The following is a 20,487-nucleotide window of genomic DNA, read 5'->3' as shown; positions in this document are numbered from 1 at the left end:
ACTCATTGCTGAAGAACCATTGCTTTCCTCCCACTTGAACAAAATACAGTCTCTCAAGTGTCACAGTTTTCAAGCCCACAGCTGTCCAGCAGATAACAGGGACAAAGCCAAACAAATTACCTCCTACACTTCCAACATGCTTTTTAATATCCCAGTGACATATGTGGCTTATACTTACAAAGCATTAGGAATCACAGTACACCATCACTTTAACGTACCCCGAAGTATGTTTTTTTACTCACAATTTGTTATTGTTCCCAGTACAATTACTGTGAACAGCAACTCAAGCCCATATAGGGTTCATCTGCTTTATCCGTTCTGTGATGCTCTTTCTGTGTTTCCTGCATCAGAAGGCAGCAAACCTCAAAACCATGCATCAAGAATCCTTCTTATTTGTAAGAAAGTTCAGTAACATAAATTAGGCATATGAAATTAGACTATCAATACCTTTCTCACACCATTTTCATTGCCACGTGTAGGATGCAAGGACAGTTCCTACATTCTAATGCATTTTCCCTGGCAGCACTCTTCTCCCCCTCCTACTCTTTTGTTGTTTTTGTTTGTTTGTTTGTTTGTTTCTTTTTTTCCTGCCATGCTTCAAATGAAATCCACAATTAAGCTCAAAGGCCCATGACTTAAAAGGCCCATGACTTAGAAGGTTGTAACTTAGAAGTGTCCTAAACTTAACTTAAGGTTAGACCCTTAAAATGATTTATTTGCTGAATGATGCCATGTGCATATACTATAACTGCATTCATTTCCAGGCTTGATCATCACATATTTTCTCAGCTGATACAAACCTGTCAAAAAGCTTCTTATTTTTGTTCTTGCTGTTGTTTACAGTGCAAAGACTACAGATAAAGAAGGAGAAAGACCATAATGTTAAAATATATTGGAAGTTTAGTGCAGTGCTTTAATTCTGATCCTTTCTTTCTGCTAGCCTTGTGCCATGCATCAATCTTCAATGACACTTTCCATGCACTTTTCCTTCCAGTACCTTCATACTTGGTAATATAGCAATGAAGATGGTTATCTTGTGAACTGATTGCTCTACCAAGCTACAGAATGCTTTAGTTATATTAAGAAGTCAGTTAAATGAGAGAGAAGTAATGCTAAAAAAAAAAGTTAAATATTATTATATTATATTTATATTATTATATTATTATATTTATATTATTATATCTTTATTATCATATTATATTTATTATAATTGTATTATTATATTTATATTATTTATTATTATATTTATATTATTATATTATTTATAATACTATTATATTATTTTATGCTAATACATGTTAATGCGATTTTAGATACGACTAGTATATCAGAAGAGTCCCAAGAACCCAGAAAAAACAAGATAATGCACATTATTTATTCTTCAGTATCCGTGGGTCTATGTTGTCCATTCATCTTCATATGCATGTTTTCATGTCTCAGAAGGTACCATGGTGAGGAATTTTACCATATAATCTTTTCTTAATGTGTATTTCATTACACTCCTTTTCACAGTTTAAAGTTTCATTTCAAATCTCTAATGAAATCCCCTAGTAATTACCCCAGTTAATTTCTGAGATGTCCTTGTCAAGTGCACCAGTTAGGGTACTGAATTTTTTAAAAATTAATTTGTCCCAAGTATTGTTCCCGTCCAGAGAGACAGGAATGGAAGTAAAGTAAGAACAAATCAAATACTCAGACTTTATAATAATTGGAATTCTTTTTACTGTTTTTTGAACATCAAGTTAGAAATAAATAGGACTGTTAGCCATATAAATGCAATCAAATTCTATTTAGTTACTTTTCTGTATTTCTACTTTTCTTTCTGAAGTATCAACTTGTTACAGTATTAATCTGTCCTGTTTTATGGGAACTCTTACACAGCTGCCATGCTCTAAATCAAGAGTGGATTTTGGAGTTCCCCATATCTTAATTCAACTGAAGTGATTATTTGCCTATTATAATCTGATGGATTATTTTATTTTAGGAAAATGAAATTATTTCCTCTTCCAACAAATTTAGCATGTTTTCTTATAAGGTGGCTTGGGGATTTTTCCATGTCTTTTCACTGAACAGAGAGAAAACTAGCCAGAAGTACACTGGAAATTTCTCTATTCCTCCTCAGAGAAGCTCTGAGGAGCACAGAAATGCTTTCTATAAACATATTGTTTTATGTTGAGTTGTTTTTAATCAGAACGGCAATTCCTAAATCCCGTTTGGAAATATTTTTTTATTCTTTGAGATGCACTCAATAAGGGAAGGACTGCTTTACTAGTTAATACTCTTTCCATGAGCAGAAAGGCATTACCTCAATGCTTATTTACTGAAACAACCTTTTTTTTTCCCTTCTTCTTAGCAAAGCAAAAGAGAACTCCATTAACGCCACAGAGACTAGAGAGCCTGGTATGTTTAAATTTTGCCATTACTGAAACCTGAAACTGCATAACCATATACTGAGAACAAATCTTCGTGTACTATAAAATGTGGAGTAGAATCAGGGACAGATTTAGTGACCCTCTTGGTGCCTGGACAGAATGACGTCCCTGGTGTGAGATATACCTTGGTTGAGCTGAAGGAAGGAGCTGAGAGTTGTAGCCACGGAAGTACTTTAGGCATCCAAATTCCTATCAAAATGTATTAATTTGTAGGACCATTCCAGTAAGAATTTAGGCACATCTGTTGATGTACCTGTGTTGACCTGGTTTTGACTGTCTGCATAAGACAAATGACGCACAGAGTAAGGAAAATGAGTGAAAAGACTTTCCTGTGTGGCTAACATGAACGCACTCAGCTCTTGTAATCAGTTCTAGAGAAATTAAATGGGCAGAAGGCAGAACATGAAAGATGCCACAGGAGCTGACAACTATCAGTCACATGGGAAGTATTGGCAGGGATCGAAGGCCACCAAACAGATTGCAGAGCTCCCAAAGGGAGAGGTGGAAGAAAGAAAATTAAAAGCAGTATATTCTAGGTGGTTAGAAAAATGGATGTCAAAGAGGATTTCTTTAGAGAAAGATGAATTTATGGTGGAATTTTCAGATTTTGGGAGAAGGAGAAATATTTATTTGGAGAAAAACAAGACAAAGAGGATAAGAGGCAAGAGATCAGGAAATGGGAGAATGGGTGTAATTGGGACAAGATAGTTTGGGGTTTGGAGGTGAAAGTAAAAAAGATTTTATAGGACTGGAAGGAAAAGCCTGAAAGAGTGCTCTCACGAGGATAAATCAGTTCTTCCTTAAGTTGAAATCATGCAAGGAAAGACATGACTGAATTTGGGAAGGGAAGTGGAGAAAGGCTAGAGATAAATGTGTGGTTTCTAACTTATTTTAAAGATCAACAGAGAATCCAATGATCACATGAATCCAATGCACCTGAGTTCAAAAGCAGTTTTAAAGGGATACAGCAAAATGAATAAAATCTTCTATGCTCCCTATTTAGCAATATTTAGCAATAACCAGACATGCACAGAGCTATACCCTGTTCTGCTTTTTGCAGGTCAGAAGTCCAGCAGCTGTTCCATCCCACACTGCTGGGACAACTCAAGCTTCAGATGAAAGCTCTTTGCTTTACTGCTCCATGGCTAGCCCACAGCAGCTCTTGCATTCCAACACAATTTATGACAACGATGTTCCTCACTGGAATGCTAAGAGGACAGCACCTAATTCACCTAATGATCCTTCCATCCCAGCTTCACCTGAAAGCCCAGATGTCCTCATATATGCTACACTAAATCATTCTGCTTCTGCAGAAAAATGCCAGAGAAGGGAACTGTCTGTAGAAAATGAATTTACAGAATATGCCTCCATTAATGTAAATAAATAAATATGACAAGGACTTCTCCAGACTACTATTTTGCATGCTGTCTCAGACCTAGCTTCCCTCCGGGATGCTGTTCCTTTATCTCCCAGGAAAACTTCCTTTTTGTTTAGAAGAACCTGTGGATGCTCCCTGCTACATACCGGAATTCAAAACACAGTCCATGTCATGTGAATGGGTGGGTATTTCCATTGTGTATTTGTCTCTTAAAGGGGGGAATCAAAAGAAACAGTCAGCTTTCTCGTTCTTCCTTTGTTCAGGACTCTGCTTCTAGTTTGACCTTGATTTGGTTGTGGTTTGAATATAGACAAAGGAGAAGAGAAGGTGAGGTTTTTCCTAGGATATAAACATGTAAAATGAATCCATAAGGAAGACAATACTGAGACAGATTAATTCCTCCCAGGTAAATGCTAAGAATGTGTGTGGGACTTTTTTTTTTTTCTGAGTTTCTAAGATAATCCTTCCAAGGATTCTGTTTTTCATTCCAGTTTGTCTCCTTGAAAAATTCTCTGAACACCATGAATGTCTAAACCTCATATTAACCAAAATCTTGTTAACACTCATTTGTTTGTTTCTCATGGGGAACAGGAGAAGGAAAAGGTTGTTCTCCTTTTACAAAGAAGTCACACAATGTGTGACAAAATGTCAAAATACAGCATTCTCTTTTTTTGCTATTGGTGCCATGATTGGTTAGTTAAGTTAACGTATATTGCTTTTGTCCATGATGAATCAATGGAAATAAATGATGAGCAGCGACCGACCACAGTCAAGATCAAAAACTTTTGTTCACTAGTATCTGTGTGCAACTGCGTCACGCTAAGCTTGCCTCCCAACACATGCTCAGGTTTGTGGGAAAGAAGATAAAAATGATATAAAGACCAAGGCAGTGTTTGAAGTTTGAGAAGAATGCTCACACCCTTCTTTTGCAGCACTGTGCAGCTAGAGCTTGGATACCACATATCTGCTCCTGCAAAATAATGCGCTGAAAAATTACTCTTAGCAACGTTTGCACCAAGAGGTTTACAGAAGCAAATGGGCAGTCTTCAAATTGGTTAAAAATTGGTTAAAACAGCTGAAATTGGTTAAAACAGCTGAAAAGGAAGGATATACCAGTCTTCAGGGTGCGCATACACACCAGATGATTTGTGTTCAACTTAGTGGAAGAAAGTCAGGCTCCTCTGTCTTCGTATTTGACCTTGGTACAGTTCCAAATAACACCAAAGCTGTTATCAGATACACATTAACCCTGATATATGGATAATTTAGATGATTTATTATGCTTATGGCTCACTTGTATTCCACCTCTCTCCATCTCCTCCAAACCCAATCATGGTATCTGTGTGGAGAAAAATCAATGGATTTCTGCGCTGGTAATTAGTTTGGGCCACAAAGTATGTTGACATTTTTGCTTTTATTTTGGAACTTATCAATCCAATAAGTCACTGATGATCCTCATTAAAAATTAAAAAAAAAAAAAAAAGTGGAAAATTATCTCAGAAAAATTCATTTTGCTGTGTTTTAGTGGGCCAGTTCTTATAGGGTTAGAGACTACTTATTTTAAGTGAGGGACCGGGAAACGTCAAGCAAGTTAGGTATGAAATAGACAATTAATTGCATTTATTGTTCAGCTCATAGAGGCAAAAATATTTGTATAGATTTCAGAATACAAAGATACTGTTTCTCTGAGCTTCTACCTCAGTGGCCTTAAACTGAAAAACAAGGACAGCCATTCAGTGAAGAGAAAGTCTCAGCAAAAGGCATCAAACTTCTCTAATTTCTTTCTACGACCTGGACACTGGCCTTGCAGGCAGAAGGGGAAAAGGCCATCCTTCCAGAAACAAGTACAAGTGAAACTATATGATTCTCATGGATGTTTTGCAATATAAATACTCTGCCCATACCACAGTACATAGAGAGGAGTCCAAAGTACCTCTGAGAGGTGAGGGGGTGCTGGGTTACAGGCAGGTTATTTGTGTGACTTCCCAGCCAGCTCTGAGTTGCATTCATCTGGGCACGCACAGCTTTCCCTCTGTCACCCCAGCCAGCTGAAAGCATCAGCAGCTCTTCTCAGAGCAGCCCCAGGATGACACCCTGTTGACCAAGAGCTACGAGACTGAGGGCATGCATGAGAAGTACTGCACAACCCCCAGCTGCAATGCTAGTGAAATCTGAACGTGACACGTTTTACCCTTACAGAAAGGCTTGGCTTAAGAAGAGGTCCCCAGAGAGCCAGGTTTGATTTGGGAGATTAGATTTTTGTAGATAAACAGGAAGCACCTCACCACCTTACCATCAAATGTGCTAGCATAGAAAAGCAAAGCACAGGAGTCTGTGGTAGGTTCTTTTTTTTTTTTTTTTTTTTTAAGCAAATACATCGAGAGTCTGTCTTCTGAAGGAGAGAAGCAAGAGGTGCTGACTGAAACCATCTACCATTTAAGGTGCAAATAATTCATTCAGGTCAAATACAGCATTATTAAGTTTTCAGTCTTTTAAAATAAACGAAAAAATTGTTATTTCCACCCATGCAATTAAACTGGTCAGTAGACAGAAGGACTGCGTACCATTGCAGTCAAGAATTTTCATGTTCGTCTTAATCATCTAGTGCACCTCTCAGTAACATGATGGTTACATTTGAGACATCACACATAGCATCAGTTGTGTTAAGGCTCAGTGGATGGCCTTCTAATTTTCTGGAGCATCATCCTACTGAAGGGAAGGACATGGGTGGAAGCGGTGCAGTCTCACAACTTGTTGCATGTGCTCGGTGTGTGACTGAAAGGAGCCAATACCAGTGTTAAATCATCCACATGATCACTATAACCCATTGAAGAAAGCAAACAGGCACGGGATGAATTCTGTGGGGAATGTACAGCACCTGTGCAACCTCCCCAAGATGTAGTCCAAGGGCCTCCAGCCTATACCACATAATTTTCTACTTCTTGACTTCCCTTTTCTATTTTTGCACCAAATACATGGTGCAGGTATAGTCACACAGGAAGCCCAAAAAACACCAAGCTGTGCTGCTCTGTTACACCCACACACAAGCATGGAAGGAAAATAGCAAAGTCTGTGGAGCTGAAGGACTGTAAGTTACTGCTCTTCATGATCCAGTGACCCTTTCCTGCACTGCCTGGTTACTCCCACCTGAGCAAGGCCACACAGCACGTCTCTTACAAGCTTAGATGGAACAAATGGGTTCTTAGACTGTAAAACACACTGACCCTTCTAGTTTCACTTTCTCCAGTTATTCCCTCAAAGACTCTCTCTCTCTCTCTCTCTCTATATATATATATATATAAAAGTGTGAAGTTTATCCATTTGCCCCAAAGATCTATCAGATGGGACTGCTTCTGGCAAACAACAAACTTTGCCATACTGCTAGATCAAGCAACAGCTTGCCAAGCCTTGCTTCTCCAATTACCTGTTTTGCAATATTTCTCCCCCACACCTCCACAATATTCTGCCCCCCATTTTGTACAATAAGGTGCACAAGTAGTGAGGAGTGTGCAGAATGAAGTGCTACAGCTAAAACTACTTGAAAAATGTAGTTTACATCTCTGTGTAAAAGGCATAATCTTGTATCTGGGATCTTCCCAAAATCCACTGCTACATTCCCTAGGTCTCCCTGTAATCCATGTCTTCGGAGGAAACAGGGCACACAAGCACAGGGGTGAGCCCAGGCACCAGGCCACACCACCAGGCTGGGTACACAAGCAGCCTGAGGGGAGATGCAAGCATCCATTTCCACACCTGGACTGTTCCCCAGCCTGCTCCCTACAGTGGGTTCCCCATTCAGTGGCCTCCACAGATCTGTTTCCTTACCCTGTTTCAGATCAACAAACACCAGCCCAGGCAAATGGGAACCACAGACAATGTCCAGGGATGAGAGACAGGAGCAGATCTCAGGGGAAAACAGAGCTGGGAAAGCGTATCTGAAGAGGTGTGCTGAAAAGGATCGCTAAGGAGAACCACCAGCACTTAGCAGACAGCAGAATTTTCTGCAGAGCTTGAGATATAAGCAACTGCGTCTCCCTCAGTACAGGCAAGAATTTGTGAGGTGAAGAACCGTCATTTTTGAGTGAGTTTTATGTGGTGACTAGTATTTTTCAAAAAAAAAAAAAAGAAAAAAAAAGAAAACAAACAAAAAAAACTACACCAGAGGCAGGCCTGCTCATGTGCAGTTCCTGCTCACCTAATGAAAAGGAAATGCCTAGGAACCAAGTAAGCCCAGAGGCTGGATGGTTTCCATCCACACAGGCCAGAGGTATGTCATCCATGTGAATCAACTGCACTCATACCCTTTTAGTTTCACACAAGTGATCTTACTATTCCTCTACATTCCTAACCACTGTAGTTTACTACCTAGCCTGAACCCCAGCTTCAAAGTCCGATTCCACTTTCTCCCTTCCCAATGTACACACACATCTCCAGGGATCCACAAATAGAATACTGCTGCCATAGTTACTGTAACATAGATAAAGAAATGGAAAATCAATATTGGAAACATCATTAAGAGACTGATCTTTTAACTGCTATGAATCTTGGCCTGTGAGACAGAGGACTTCATGTTATAATGAACCCATGTAGTTATACATGTTTTGTGTCATTGATTTTAGTCTTTGTGTTGAGAGGAAACTTGCTTGGTCAACTGTCCAAGTTTGGAGTATAGAATATGCGTCAGCAAGCTGAGAACCTGAGAGTGATCATTTTGCATCAACTCAAGAGTAGCACTTTGCTGCCTTAAGCTAGTGCTGTGGCATCTAGGTTTTCATCAAGTGACCTTTATTCACAGATAAACAATCTCTCTTTTAAAGTGAGATTTTCTAGATGAGCCAATTCATATGCATTACTTACATGTATCTGTGCGTAGTTTTTCTAGGACTCCACTCAACACCAGTGCTGTGCCATTTGCTGCAGCTCAGCCACCACCACCACCACCGAGACAAAAACCTTCCCTCTGATAGTGAATCACATGCTCAGCTTTCACTCTGCACCTTTTGAAGGGGGAAAAGTAGTCAGAGGCAGGCACATTCAACAAATACATTGCAAAAAGGAACTTTATGATACTGTGGTTAGAAACTGACAGTAACTAACAAATAAACTCTCCCATATATCCCAGCAAGAAATTGTGGTTGAGTGCACTGACACCCAACACTTCCTAAAAATCAAGCTGCCTTGGCTAATACAGCCCTCTTAAACAACCTTCTATGTCTTTCCAGCTGAAATTATGGCTAATTATATTTTCTGTAGACTACTTACCAACCCCCCTCCCGCCTCCAGCTCCCCCCAAGCTGGGGCAGTATCAGTAGGAAGGCATACCTACTGCGTATGTAGCATTTCTACACAGAGCCAGATGTACCAACATGTATCTGGTGACTGAGACCTGCAACCGTGACCACATCTCATCAGGTCTCAGCACCGTTCACTTTCTGTTCACAAAGAACGAGATCTCTACCTAACACAAAGGGATTCAGCATGACCAGAAGCTATGGAGCTACTTCACCTGGCACCAGATGGTGAGTAGATGTTTAAGTTTTACAGACAACTATTCTTCAAACAGGGCCCAAGATAATCCATAAAGTCACTACTCAGATTTCTGGGTGCAGTCTCAAAGGTTTAATGGATTACCTTTGCCTTCTCTCATGTAACCTATTCTAAAACAATTTCTGCCTCCGTAAGAGGGATGTGTTTGTCAACTTTGTGTGCACTGAGAAATTCACCTGCTCTCTACCATTTCTGGATTATGGGAAGGATGGTGAAGCAGAGGTGGCTTCTGGTATTTTTTTCCCATTTTTCAAGCTGTTAATACCCAGAAGTATACTACCTAAACTTCATATTAGGGATTTAGCCTCACTTTGCTGCATTTTCACAAATTCTGCAGAGAGGCCCAGAATCTTTTGGAAATGTGATCTCATTTAAATTTAATATAAAAATAAAAATAAAAAATAAATAACTACTCCTTTTGTCCATGCCCTAGTCATTGACAGCTGTGGTTTTCTGGAAGCAGTAACTTCAGTAGACCCTTATTTTCTCAAGAAATTTGCATTTAAAAGATAACAGCAGCAGCCTCTGACACAGTACGAGAGTAAGAAGCAAAAACTCACCTTACGTAATTTGTGGTAATAGTATCACTATCAGCTCCCCAGCCGGGGACCTCACAGTTGCACACAATGGTTGGTTATCTCGCTCAGGGGCTGAAAAACCCAGTGATCTACCGGCTTCCTCTTCTCTGCCTGTCTGGCAACGGGCTTTAAGTGGTCTCACATGTAAGGATGCAATGGGAAGCAACATGTGCTTTGATTTTAGACACCTACTCTTCTCAATGAAGCAAAGGTTGACTAGAAACAGCTTTCGGTGCCCACGCAAGGCTCTCATCTTCCAGGGTGGTGTTTCTTCTTTCTTGGAGGGGCTTCAGAGCTCTAAGTCTATGAAAGAGAAAAAAAAGACAAGACGGAGACAAGACAAAACTGTGAAAGTACTCTGGCTGATCTCACATTAAGGGATAGGGTGCCAAGAAACAAATTCAGAATGGAAGTGAACAAAAGCAGAGCAAAAACTCACCCTGAAATCCTGAGGACATCACATTTCTCTGCAAAAATCTTCCAGTGGTGCAGCCCTTGCTGAAGTGTAGATTTCTATTGAGCCGTACAAGCTGATAAATTCACAGGGAGAAATTTTAACTGTTTCAGGTGGCTTCATTTTTTCCTCCTCTGAAGAATTTTGAAGCGTTGGTCTGTTGGCAAGAGGATACCTGGTATCAGAATTAGCACTGCAGCATCTTTCACTAGCAGAGAAGGCCCTGGGAACTTTTTTCCTAGTAAGAAAGAGAAGAAACATAGGTCAACCCTGAAGTAGCCTTTGGAACACATTTCTCAACATGCTGTAAAAAAATGCACCCATTTCATATAGAGGAAACGTGTTAACTGCTTGGAAATAAGACAATTTCTGGCTCAGTTCCAATAATGAAACAGAACTGCTTTCTTGAGAGTCATATGCTCCCATGTTTGTCTCTAACACTAAATATGGTGTGTGTACTCTTGACAAAGCCACGCAGAGCTATACATAACATCACAGATCTCACCTGGATAGGGCCCTCTGGCCACCCCACGGGTCCAGCCTGCACTTCATCTGGAGTGAATTTTACAAGTACACGCTGGGTGCTTTTCAGCCCTCTGCCTTTCCTGTCTATAAAAAGAAATGACTTTTGCAGAGTATAAGCGAAAAGAAAGATGGCTGGGAAGGACAACATGACCCGAGGCAAGATCACAATACTGAAAGCCATTGCAAGCCGTTATCTACGAAAAGAGGCCGACCCCCAGCTCCCCACTCTTTCCTTTCAGGACGTTGTAGAGAGCAATAAGGTCTGCCCTGAGCCTCCTCTTCTACAGACTAAACAACCCCAGTTCCCTCAGCCACTCCTCATAGGACTTGTGGTCCAGGCCCTTCACCAGCTGTAAGAGCCTCGATCTCCAGCGCCTCGATGTCTATTCCAGCATTTTATAATGACTACAAATAGAAGCTTTTCCTATCATTTAGCCTAAACATCCTTCCGTGAACCTAGAAGCATTACTTTCTATTCTATTTCAAGTGGAAATGGAGAACGTTTTCTCCTATCCTCTTTACAGGTGTGCATTTGTATATTTGAAGACATCACACCTCACACTAGACTGAACGACCTCAAATCTTTCAACAGACCCACCAACAGTTTTGCTGGCGCTCTCTCTACTGTCTCGAATTGGTTGACATCTTTCTTGAGGCACTATGCCTGAAAAAGCAGAGTGACTACCTTGTAAGATTCTATTTTTCTGCATTATCAACACAGTTCTCAAATAATTCCTTATTTGAGAAAATAATAATAATAACAACCATATAATAACACCAACAATAAAGTTGTGTCCTGTGCTAGATAAAAGATTGTGAATTCATTGATTAGGAAACAGCACTCCTGCTCCAGAAAACAGACAGTTTAGCAAGCTTTGACCATAGCATTATAAAATCAGTTATAAGGTCATAATATTGAGGGACGTATGGGTTCTTTACACATATAAAAATCAAATTTCAAATTATACACATTTATTTTGCCAGGAGTTGTGACAATCCTGAGCCTGGACACGCCTGTCAATACCGACTGCAGAGACTGGAAAGAGGAGCCAGCACCATATCTTCTTCCTTCCCCTGAAGAGGTGACATAATAACTTTTTACCTTGGAAATCAGATAAACACATACTGATTAGGCCAAATACATAAATGAGCTCTTTCAGTGGTGAGTCTGCATGCAAATATAGTAGTGATAGGAAAAGGAATAACAGTTTTAATCTAAAAGAGGGTAGATTTAGATTAGGCATTAGGAAGAAATTCTTTACTCCGAGGGCAGTGAGGCCCTGGAACAAGTTATGTAATCCACATCCTCTCCACCTCCTGGAGGGTGTGCTAACCACTTCTGGCTTGAAAACCTAGGTGCTGACCCCCCTCAGGAGCTGATGCTCTGTTCCCAGGAAGGCACCTGATGCCCGGGGCAGCCAGGACCTGCCCTACCACCCAGGGAGCCCCCTGGCCACTGCCCCTGAGGCAGGCAGGGGAAATCACCTGCATTTCTACACCTCTGCTGGTAGGTAAGTGGTGATTTTCCTGGGGAAGAGGGCAGGTGGGAGAGGAAGAGGATATAAATAATAGAGACACATCAATCTCCTGTTTTTACTTTATCTCATTACCACAAAGGGTAAGGTGGAAAGTACCAGACTTTTAAAACACACTATTGTCTTTCATTTTCTATATGGATGGAAATTTTGGATGAATGTGTCAAAGCACTCTACTTCCTCTAGGAACTGTTCTTACAGTGTAGTACTAAAAATCCTGATAATCTGACAAGGCTTGCAACCTCCCCTGAAGATTGGAGCTGGTCAGGATTGCTTTCTGTATATAAAGTATCTGGTGAGTAGGCAGCACTCAGTGGCATAGTGTCACTGCCTGGGTAAAGTTCACCATCCTAACCTAATAGTTATTTCCAAACAGTGAGGGTAAAGACTCACCAAAAAAGAAATAAAAATAAAAAATTGGAAGCTTAGTTGTTTAGCAACTATCAAAGGTGAAATACTAGTCTAGATGAGGCTGGAATCAGCAAGAAAAACCTGTGCTACCCGGCCATGCTCTGGAAGAGAGGTCAAGCCCGAGGAGGCAGGAGTGTTGTGTCTGCTTGGCTAAGAGGGCAGAATGCTCGTCGTGCCTCGCTTGTCTTTCCCCCAGACCACACTGCATCCTGCCTCTCTTCTGATCTTTTTATTTATTTTTTTAAATGTTGTTAGCTATTGGGCAGAAGACAATTTCTGCTAACCACTAGATGGCAGAAAGCAGCAGGGATTGAGCACGGGCACAGCTGTGTCCACCAGGACCCCCAGATACCCCAGGCCACTGTGCCCCTGCTGCCAGCCAAAGCTGCACAGCAGTTCTCCTCTGTGCTCCTAAATTCAACAGGTGCTGTGCTACACCCCAGAAAACCTCAAATTTATTTCCTCTTTTTTTTTTTTTTAATATATATTTTATTTTTTGCGGGGGAGGGGTGGGGAGAGAGATATTTTGGGGGTTCTTTCGTTTCGCTTTGTATTTTCACAGTGCTCAAAGAAGATGTGCCACCTATTTTGAGATGGCACTGAAGTGTGGCATGGTGGCTGTGTGTGAGCAGTCTGATCTTTTTAGGGGAAAGCAGGTGTTTTTTGCAGTTCTTTGGAAGACAGGACAGTGTGCCACCAGACTAACGTGGCTTTCATTGATTAAGAACAAGACAAAACTTATGTTCCTTAAATTATATCCTCAATTGCTCACCCTTTTGTGCCTTATTCTCCTGAAATGCTATATGTCCAAAGAGAAAATCCCACAAAAATGTTAAAGTTTAAGAGTTAGGCATATTTATTCCACACAGTTTTTAATACTATTTGAATTTTGCCTGAATTTTACACTAATTTTCTCAACCAAAGAGCACCAAGTGCAGTGAGTGATGACAAATCCATTTTATGATATGTATTCACTTTCAAGACTTTTCTCAAAGTCTATGCTTTTTAAATACTCTGGTGTTAGTGAGAGTCCTTGACATCTAAAAATTTATATTCCAAACAGAAACAGAGCGAAGCTCTTATTAATACCTGCACCATCTCCTATCTCTCTTGACCCAGAGGAGCCCCCTGCAAAGATGAAAGTTCTCGCATCTCTGCCCTGAACCCTTCTTGTACCTGGCTATATGAAGCCAAGACAAGGAGTTGCACACCTTTCATTTTGGTGACTCTCTGAATGCTAGAGCTCGCAGTCCCTACCCTATTAACAGGCTGCCTTAACTGCAGGTCTTGCTTCTACTTGGGTGTCCCAAATTAACTGCTAAAATAATGGACTTTCCATGGATTTTATTACAAGAATGTGCCAGGAATACTGACTACACTTCTGTCCAGGGCATTTTCTGTTCCCTTCTAGCTTCGTATCTGACAAATACAAGGTTTCAAAACATGTTCATTTTTCCTCAGTTTCTTTTTCTTTAAGAAAGTAACTAACTAAAACAAAATAAAACCTTATCTACCACACAGGACACAATCAAACATATCCAAACAGACCTTGTCATCTTCCCACTGGACCCAGACTCTGGTATGTGATTCATCCCACCTGCTGTAGACACCTGAAGTAGAATATAGCATCTGTGTTAACTATCAACAGGCCCCCTTAAGACTCATGGAAGGAAAATGAATCATATAACAATTCATGCATGTTACTGTTAAGTGGGCATTGAATCACACCATAAGAAGTCTGATTCACCCCCAAGCAGTGAAGAAAGCCTTCCCACCCACAGTGGGACCCAGTGACTTGGCTACACGCTTCACCAAGGAGAACACAACCTCCTTCGTCCTGCTGTTCTATGCTTATTTTCCATCATCCACAAGCCTCCTTTCTCTGTAGTGAAGCGCTCCACCTGGATAAACTCAGGTAGGTTTAAGAAGCATATCTGCTCACCCGATCTATATGTTGGGTCTGAGTTTGATGCATTTGAGTCTAGATCCAGAACTGAAGATCCTCAATTAACGTTAATTTGTGGATGTCCTGTTACAACAATAGATAAAAAACTGAGCAAGAAGCAAAGGTACCATGAGCTGCTGCAAAAAGTACTTGTCTCAGCCTGTCAGAAACAAAGTAGTGAAAGAAACCACTCTATAGCATTATTCCAAAGAGTTCAGAGGCAGCAGTGAGTGTGACGGACAACACGAGGAAGGTGCCAGTATGAGAGCTGGAGCACATCCCTCCGTCACATAGAACGGAGTCACCTTCTTCCCCCTGAACATGAAGGTGGCAGCAAAGAGAAGTCAAAGATCTGTATGAAACAAAGGCTTCAGTCCAGCCCTTAGGCTTCTGTTTCTCTGATCCTTGTAGTATCTACATCAAGATCACAGGCTTTTAGGTAAACAGAGAAAAGTAGGATGTGTCTGACATAATAGTTTTCATGCCGGGTAATAACAACTACAAAGGTTAGTGGTGATGAGAGATTGGATCCCAGCTTTATCACACAGAAAAATAGTTTGGTTACAGCTGTTCCCCAGGATATTCTGGCATAAACAATTCCTGAGAAGAACTCATAGAAGAAGAATTCACAAAGATGAATGGGAAGAAAATTAATAATAAGATAAAATAATATTTTTATAGTTTTGTTTTAGCCTAAACACAGAACATTCCAGGGTAGCTGGACCTAGTGGAGCAGACATACCATATTAGCAGTAGCAACTGCAGTTAACCCCTTCCCATCATGGAAAAGGACAATTACTATATAATATGTGGAGGTAGGGAAAATTCCCTGGCATGATTTACTGTTAGAGCAGCTCTATTAAAATCACTGAAAGATAACCATTAGAAACACACAGCAAGTATCAATGTGGAGAGGAAAAGAAAACCATGGACTAAATCCTGACCTGTTACTTCTCCCCATCTTCCTTACCCATAAACAGAGTTCCTGGAAAAGCCATCAGAGTGATGTCCATGAAGTCAGGTGATCGGTAGGCCAATCACTTAGCCCCCTTTTACAAATTACAGAAATGGAGGTGCAAGATGCAAAAAAGGAGGCAAAAAGTAAAAGATTTACTCAAGGTCCACCAAGTAGATCAGCACAATCACATGTAAAAGGAGCAGAGCCTATGGTTTGTAGTAGGCCCTTGGGATCAGCAGCAGGACTGCAAAGTGAGAGATACCTCCCTGCAATCACTAGCCTGATCCTGTAAAATGCCTTACCCAAAGGACTGTCCCAGCAAGGCACAGAAAGTACATCTTTCTATAATCAGAAAACACACTTCTTGCATTTAACTATCACTTATATCCCAAAGAATAGAAAAATAAACATACCCTATGACAGGGCCCCAGCGAACTGTAATTTGCCCTTTAGATAGCTGGCTAGTCTTCCAGAATGAGGGCTGTATTACCAGTTTATATATCTTTTATTAACAGTTGCACAGGATTAGATGTTCTGATCTTTCTTTCTCTGTTTTGTCATTCTGAAATGCTACACATACTCTCTAGCAGATTAGTCTGTAACTTCGATGCAGTTAAACTGTTGAAAAATTATTTGTTATGACAGGCAGTGTTTTGACAAAGCTCCTATTTTTGAAGCAGGACACAAATTATGGCAGGCAATGTTTTGACAAAGCTCCTATTTTTGACATAGGACACAAATTCCTACTGGTAATCCCACCACTGCTTGCACACTGCTACTACAACAACACTTCCATGTTGTTGGAACCATTTGATGCCTTAGAGCAAACTGCACATGCAGAGAGGACACCGTGCCCCTTAACCATTTTTCTTTCCTACAGAGTTTCAACCACTGGTGAGGGCAACTGAGACCTCTGCATTCCCAAAGGAAAATGACTGTGGCCAGTGAAAAAAAAATATTTAGAGGTGAGTTTTGCAATGAGCTACAACAAACATACTCAACCCCCATCTACACATACAAGACTGGGACTCCACTGGCTGAGGCCTGCTGCCCACCAGGCCAAGGCAGCAGGGCTCTGTGCAGCCTCCTCCAGCCAAGGTGGCCAACAGTAGGCAGGGCTCACAGGAAGACTCAAGACCTCTCATTAGATTATCTGATCCAGCACACACCTCTGGTGCAACTTTATATTTCCTCCAAGCTTACTCAGGAGCCACAAAACCTACAGCAACAACTACAGCTGCCTAAATTAACAATGTAGAGTGGGCAGGGAGTCAGACCCATATCATGGGTCATAGGAGCACTACGCTCTCTGTAGGTCTTCCAAGACAAACAGATCTGAGTAATGAAGTCCTGGTTTTCCTCCTAGGAGTGGTCACTGCACAGTGGCCCTTCTCAGAGAGGAAAAGGTAGGATAAGGAGAAATAAACATTTTTTTTTTTTTTTTCCCTGGGACTGTCCAGAACTCGTAAAGGTCTTTGGGATAACAAGCAGACACTACACAGACATTCATGTGCAAAAATAGAGGCTTTAATGTACCTCCTCTCAAAAACAGTATTTTTCTCTTGTCAGCCCATCTTTGTTTTCCCTGAATTTGCCACAGATGTGTATTTACTCCCATATGGCTAATAAGGGGCTATATTCAGGGCATTGCGCACACAGAGCAGTGCCCTACAATTCTTTCAGATGCAACGTGTCACCTCAAAGAAATTGCTTTACTACTTTGAAATGACAGGCTTGGACTCTGTCAACAGCCATGGGCAGAGGAGGGGGTGCAGAAAGGCAGATGGCACTGCCAACCACATGGGACAATTCCCGAATGCCACAGATATCTCCACGGCTGGGCCACAGAGAGATGTCACCAGGGCTTGGTCTGATAACAGTCTGACAAAGCCAACTCAGCCTCTCAGGGTGGGGGAAGAGTTTGGAAATCCTCTAGGTGTATGAAAACTGCATTTATTTCTAAACAAACACAAAAAGTATTTCACAGCATTGTCCCAAAGGCTGCGTGCTCTGGAGTAGCCCAGAGGTGAGGGGGGTGCTAAGGAGCAGCAGCAGGGGATAGGGAGACACAGGCCTTTGAAGCACTCGGAGCACTGAAGATCACTGAAATGGCATCTCAAACCACCAAAAAGTATGAGTGATATCTATTTTTGTCACTGAACGAGAGAGAGTACCATGGGTTAAAATGTAGACTAAGACTTTCGCTCACACACCTAAGGAAGCCAGAGACGGATGATGTGTTACTGTCTGGTTCTAACATTTCTTAACTTCTATTCACATAATGGAATAACACTGTTTTTCCTATTATTCATCCTGTTATCTGGCCAGCCTCCTTCTTTTGGGATCTCCTTTCCGCTTTTTAATTTCAAGGGCAAATAGCGCTCTCACTGGTGATCTCTCAGCCCTTTCCTTCCTCCATGCAATTAACTTCAAACCCTCAGCGCACAGTGGGAATTCGCACACCCTTTGCCCATGCACTGCTCACTGCCCTTCCACCAGGGTGGTCCTTAGTGCCCATTCCTGTTAGTTGCCAAGGAGGTAACCACAGTCCTCTCTAATCTATTCAGGACAGACACCGTCTTCACAGGACAAACACCCTCTGTCATACTTCCCACTGAGAAAAACTTCCCATCAGCACTCTGAGGGCAGCATGCCTTCCTTTCAGCTCCCCAAAATGTATTTTCGGTCTCACTCAGTATTTTGTGGTGCCACCTGACAAATTCTGGTCTAAGCAAATCCCAGGAAGCTCAACAAGTAGCAGCCAAAAGCAAATGCAGTTACTCGGTACCCAACACCTAGGTCTAGACATTTTGAGCACAGCTTTCAGGAAGACCCCCTTTCATTTAATATGTCAAAGTAAATTGAAATGAACAGTTTTTCCTGGACTCTAATAATTAATCAAATAAAAGTTCATAGAGCCTTGCAGGACAGCAGAAAATGCTGATGTGTTGGTTTAATTTGGTTTTAATGAAGCTTTTCTATTTCAATGAGAATTGAAGCTCAGTTCTCACACGCAGTTGGTCATTGTTACCACGGACATGACCTCTGTGGGACTGATTGCCTCTTATCCTGTCAACATGGTGTTCTGTGCAGGGCAGCCCAAGTATGCATTCCCTTCCCCCCCAGAAAAGACATCCTTTGTGGTCCTTTAAGGATGAGCATATTAACAGTTTTATCTCAGCATCCCATGAATAGTATTTTAACACCATAACACTTGAACACCAAGTATTTTTGCATAACTAAAAACTGGACTGAAGACATAACCAAGAATTGACACTCAGCCTGTTTGAGCTTCTTAAGTTTGAACTTCAGCCTCTGGATGGAAGACTTTCTACTACAATGTTTGCTGCAAGCAGATCCAGGATGTTTATTATATTATGTTCCTCTAACGGGTTATAGCAAAAGTCATCCAAAACCATTTATCTCAGACAAACTCAAGAATCCAGTCTGATAGGCCAGCTCAGCACCTCTGAAGCCCAGCCTAAAACATACTGCACACCTATTCAGCAATACTACAATATAGTATCAATCAAGGCCTGCCACCCCTCTTTGTATGAGCTGGACAATAGATCCAGGTAACTGAAGACCACAACATGGAAAATGTGTGACTGTTTGATGCCAGTAATTACTGTTTGCTTTACAGATAAAAATTTTAATCTAGCCCCACCTTTAAAAAAAAAAAAAAAAAAAAACACGAAAGCAACAGAAATACCATTGAAATGAAAGGGAAAAAAAGGCAGTTTAATACCTTACAACCACAAGCTCTACACAATATGAACCATCAGAAAGGCTAAAGAATGAATCCTCACATCCTCACTGTAGGCCTTTATTCCCTGAACTAAGATCATGTGTGTGATGTACATGTTCTCACTTGCACAGGAGCTAGAGATGCCTCGGCAGCTTGGATTACAGAGTAAGACAGCATCTTTCAGCAAGAGAAGAAACAGTCTGTGCTTCTTTCTCTGTTTTGTGGCTGATTAGAAAGGGAATACAGCAAATATGGAGCTAAACTGAGGACTCTCTTGCCAGGCCAAAGATACTGGGGTTTGCTTTCCCACAGGCAGATCTCCCTCCAACAAATAGTCTGCTTTACCTGCTCTCAGGCAGACCCTGTGGAGGGTACCAGGTACTCCAAACGTGGGCCAGTCCCACTGTTCAGTGGTCTCTACTCCTGGAAGCTGCTGGTTTGCCAGCTCAGTAAAAAGAAGTCAGGCTACTTCTTGCCTAAATAAGTATCTGATGACAATGCACAGTAACAGTAAAAGAGCTACCACCTATAGCTACAGGGGTTGTACCTGTCTCTAACTTTGGCAAAAGACTAGGATTCATGTATCTGTAAAATCTCCTTAGGATCTAATTAAATGCAGGGTCTCTCTGGGGTTTCCTGTAATACATCCTCTTGACAGACTTTCCTGGAATATCAGTTTGATAGGCTGTTATTTTTACTGGAGAAGAACTGAATGCCACTGCCCAAATTAGATGCTGAGCTCCTTTGAGAATATGGATGTTGAATAACTTCCTGTCAAAATAATAATAATTATTTAAAAATGTGATTTGGTTCGTAGGAGCATAAAACCCGGGAATTGACTATATCATCAACTATTGTGAAATAAGGACTTCCTACAGACTTGCAAGGAAGGACTCAAAGCTCACAATGTGACCTTGAAGAAGCCAGTAATAGCGTTTCATTTAAATAGTTAATAATAACACCCCATATTAGTTTT

The 20,487-nt window shown here is 41.1% G+C and overlaps 1 protein-coding gene and 2 long non-coding RNA genes across 5 annotated transcripts in view; 2 read left to right on the top strand and 1 right to left on the bottom strand.

The window, feature by feature from the left end:
* Positions 1–1,318: 1,318 nt before the first annotated feature.
* On the top strand, positions 1,319–3,808 carry LOC118160450. The gene is made up of 3 exons (XR_004747505.1): positions 1,319–1,451; positions 2,354–2,400; positions 3,493–3,808. It is a non-coding gene; the product is annotated as an uncharacterized LOC118160450 (long non-coding RNA).
* Positions 3,809–4,970: 1,162 nt separating this feature from the next.
* LOC118160451 lies at positions 4,971–20,438 on the top strand. The gene is made up of 3 exons (XR_004747506.1): positions 4,971–5,204; positions 11,899–11,996; positions 20,329–20,438. It is a non-coding gene; the product is annotated as an uncharacterized LOC118160451 (long non-coding RNA).
* The window catches only part of LOC118160447 (OX-2 membrane glycoprotein-like), a 41,004-nt gene continuing 28,458 nt past the window's right edge, over positions 7,942–20,487 (bottom strand). For 2 of the 3 annotated variants that reach the window (XR_004747503.1, XR_004747504.1), the window contains 2 exons: positions 10,128–10,627; positions 7,942–8,807 (listed from right to left, as the gene is read on the bottom strand). Coding sequence is in view for 1 of the 3 variants with exons in the window: in XM_035315172.1 (XP_035171063.1) it covers positions 14,864–14,889 (26 nt within the window). In the remaining 2 variants the exon portion in view is untranslated. Of the gene's footprint in view, positions 8,808–10,127; positions 10,628–14,801; positions 14,890–20,487 lie in introns of those variants that run through there. The other variant, XM_035315172.1, reaches the window with a different exon arrangement.

This window comes from Oxyura jamaicensis, chromosome 1, assembly GCF_011077185.1.
Source record: "Oxyura jamaicensis isolate SHBP4307 breed ruddy duck chromosome 1, BPBGC_Ojam_1.0, whole genome shotgun sequence".
Classification (NCBI taxonomy): domain Eukaryota; kingdom Metazoa; phylum Chordata; class Aves; order Anseriformes; family Anatidae; genus Oxyura; species Oxyura jamaicensis.
Note: the sequence above shows the minus strand (reverse complement) of the source record. Positions and strands in the feature narration are given on the sequence as shown.